The 2,785-nt window shown below is 46.0% G+C and overlaps 1 protein-coding gene across 1 annotated transcript; it reads left to right on the forward strand.

Annotated features, from left to right (window-relative positions):
- Window positions 1–210: 210 nt before the first annotated feature.
- VTP01DRAFT_8772 (uncharacterized protein) lies at window positions 211–2,491 on the forward strand (the record flags this gene model as incomplete). The annotated part of the gene is made up of 12 exons (XM_069387930.1): window positions 211–253; window positions 307–487; window positions 546–588; window positions 638–769; window positions 822–863; window positions 916–942; window positions 1,003–1,142; window positions 1,218–1,386; window positions 1,437–1,531; window positions 1,604–2,031; window positions 2,085–2,230; window positions 2,285–2,491. 12 exons carry the CDS (start codon window positions 211–213, stop codon window positions 2,489–2,491), a joined length of 1,653 nt encoding a protein of 550 aa, XP_069241650.1.
- Between the last annotated feature and the right edge of the window lie 294 nt (window positions 2,492–2,785).

A 2,785-nucleotide genomic window follows, 5' to 3' on the forward strand; every position in this document is an offset into this window, starting at 1 on the left:
AGACACAGGCGCTAATGGGCTGGGAAGGGGATTCCTTCGTCAATACATATTTTGGTCGTTTGAAAGGGGTCTCGTCTGCATTGAAAAATCGTGTAGTCGCAGTCATACCAGGTTAAACTATTATCCACAGTGTCAGCGCGTTCAATTTTCACCAAGCTGTAAAATCCGAGGCGGGGTATGGTAATATACGCCCTCAAGTCTTTCTCGCAAATGACAAGTGACCTTCCACAGAATCCTGATAAGCTCGATTCAGGTAATAGTGAAAGCGCTCCTTTATGTGATTCTCAATTTGACACGTTTTAATAGTTATCACTGCATATGTGCAGACCCATGGAGGCGCCCCCCTTCAAGATTTCATCGCTGCATCGGAGACAGATATCATAACATTCTCCAACACGTACAAAGATTGGACGGGTCTCGCAGCCACGATCTCCCAAAAGTATCTGAAAATTCAAAAGCGCGAATTTGGCAATGACATTTATGTGGAGTAAGTCGGTTTGTGGTCAAGGAGAATGAATAGATATTAATGTTAATGTGGAATAAAGCATCCAATACCCGGAACAGTCGTGGCATGTGCTCCTCCAAGCAGTAAGTTATCAGCACTATATATACAGATCCTTCATTTACGCGATTATAGATTAGGACAAGGCTGGCTCACAAGGAGGGAAGCCTCAAGATATTGGAAACAGCAGCATCCGAGACGGTCCCAACAATCTCTGCTACATTCAGCTCAAACCACACAGCAAGCTTAAGCAACGTCAACGCCGTGGTAATGATGATCAAGTCTTGAAAGTGGTAATTGTATAACCGCTGAACTTTAGAAACGTGCCCGGGACAACGACGATGAAGAAATTGATACAAAGGTAAGTGGTATAACATTATAGTTTCATGAACGGACATGCTGATAACTTATAGACGAGGAGGACGCAGGAGAGTGATTTGGTATGTGATAGGACGTTCGACCACGAATGCAAGTTTTACTGAGAATATGTGACATCCTAGCCGCTGTTTACTCCATCCTCAGCAGCTTCTTCGACGTTCGAATCACTTGATGGTCTCCCCGGTACTTATGAGGACGTTTGGACGCAGTGGGCAAAATTCATGGTAGCAGCACGTGATAATGAAGACCTCAATGTCTACAGGTATGATGACATCTCTTTGAAAGTACACAGTGATTATGAAAGGCACGCTCATATCCACCTCATCTTAATGCGTAGCCCTGAAAGATCGGGAGTCATCCAATGTGGCGACGGGGTGCATCGCGGTGCCAGCCTACCAGTGGATTTGTTCAGCGCCCTGCAACGACAACTATCCACGGAACGTAAAGGCCACCATCTGGAATTCTGCCCAAAGATGAAGGCGTACATTGATGCTGTTTTGGACGCGGTGAGTGCAAAGTTTCTTCCATAGCAAGCTCGGTATTGATTATTGAGTAGGAGGATCTCGAAACCATGGAGAAAGCGATAGACTCCTTACCAATGAACGAACCGGCGCCAATTGTACGCTTTGTACAGGAGATATTCGAGATCTGGTATGTGGCATCTCAGTTTCCACACTCCATTCTATGCATCCTACTCTCATTAATAATCATTCTACTCACTAGTGCTGAAGTCTATCAACCGAGCTCACCTTCTCTAAGCACAAGCGAAGCCACGTGGAACTCGGTTTTAATAGAGCCTGTTGCAAGAGCGTGCACCAAACTACTTCGAAAGACTACCAATTACGGAGCATGCTTCATTCCTGGAGAGGTGAAACTACGAGCGATGACCCGACAACTCTCAAAGCACTCTCAAGAGGCGCAACATTATAACGCTGACGGACTCGTCAGAGCGAAAAACGTGAACGGACCAGAAGTTGTAATCTTGGAAACATCTGGTGGCCTGAACAAAGCGGACCAGACGAAAATCGGCTTTGACCATATCAAGGCTATGTTTGGCACATTGGCAATGCTCAAGGAAATTGCGGATATCTACGAATTTGGATCTTTCGATTGTTTTGCACAAGTGAAGGTCCATTTTCTCCACGCCCATGGTAAGAGCTCAATGTTGTTAGACAGGGTGGTTAGCTAATGTCATTGCAATAAGGAAATGCCTTGCGGCATTGGTCCCTGCACTGTCCGAAGGCTAACATATATGTATTTTGCAAAGAGGCACGGGTGGACATCCCTTACCAATTCGACCTCAAAGCAGACGAACTACTGCCATTTCTAAATTTTCTATATTGTTTCACGGTATGTATCACTATGACCTCTATTTCGGTTATATAGCACTTACTTTGATGACAGGAACATATGGAGGACACTTTTAAGCAAATAGCAGCTCTTCAAGAATCACACCGGGCTCTATCGAAAGAGTATCGGTATACGGATGAGCAGCCCATATTACTGAGCGACATCGTCAAACCCGCGATCTACAAGATCTCCGAAAAAGCCCATGCGACCCTTGTCAGAAATGAGGCGCCCAGAAGTTCTCCCGACATGCGCTGGATTTGAGGTTTACCACCGTGGTTTCCTATTGTCTTCCATACCACTGTGATCTCAAACAATGAAAATAATAAACCGCCAGTGGTACTACCATACTGCCAGCACGGGCCAGGCCATAGCGGTTGGGAAAGAGGGGGCAAGGAAAAGAGCCTCCCAAACTGACAAGGCAGAGGGGAAATGTTCCTCCAGGGCAAGACGGTGAAGGGCGGTGAGCCAGAATTGCCATTTGATGTAGCACGAGACGAGCATATGGAAGGTTGGCCCAGATTTGCTTAGCAGGCTCTATTTGGACGACGTGGCTCA

The sequence above is a fragment of the Rhizomucor pusillus genome, assembly GCF_041956525.1.
Source record: "Rhizomucor pusillus strain CBS 183.67 unplaced genomic scaffold VTP01scaffold_5, whole genome shotgun sequence".
NCBI classification, from domain to species: domain Eukaryota; kingdom Fungi; phylum Mucoromycota; class Mucoromycetes; order Mucorales; family Lichtheimiaceae; genus Rhizomucor; species Rhizomucor pusillus.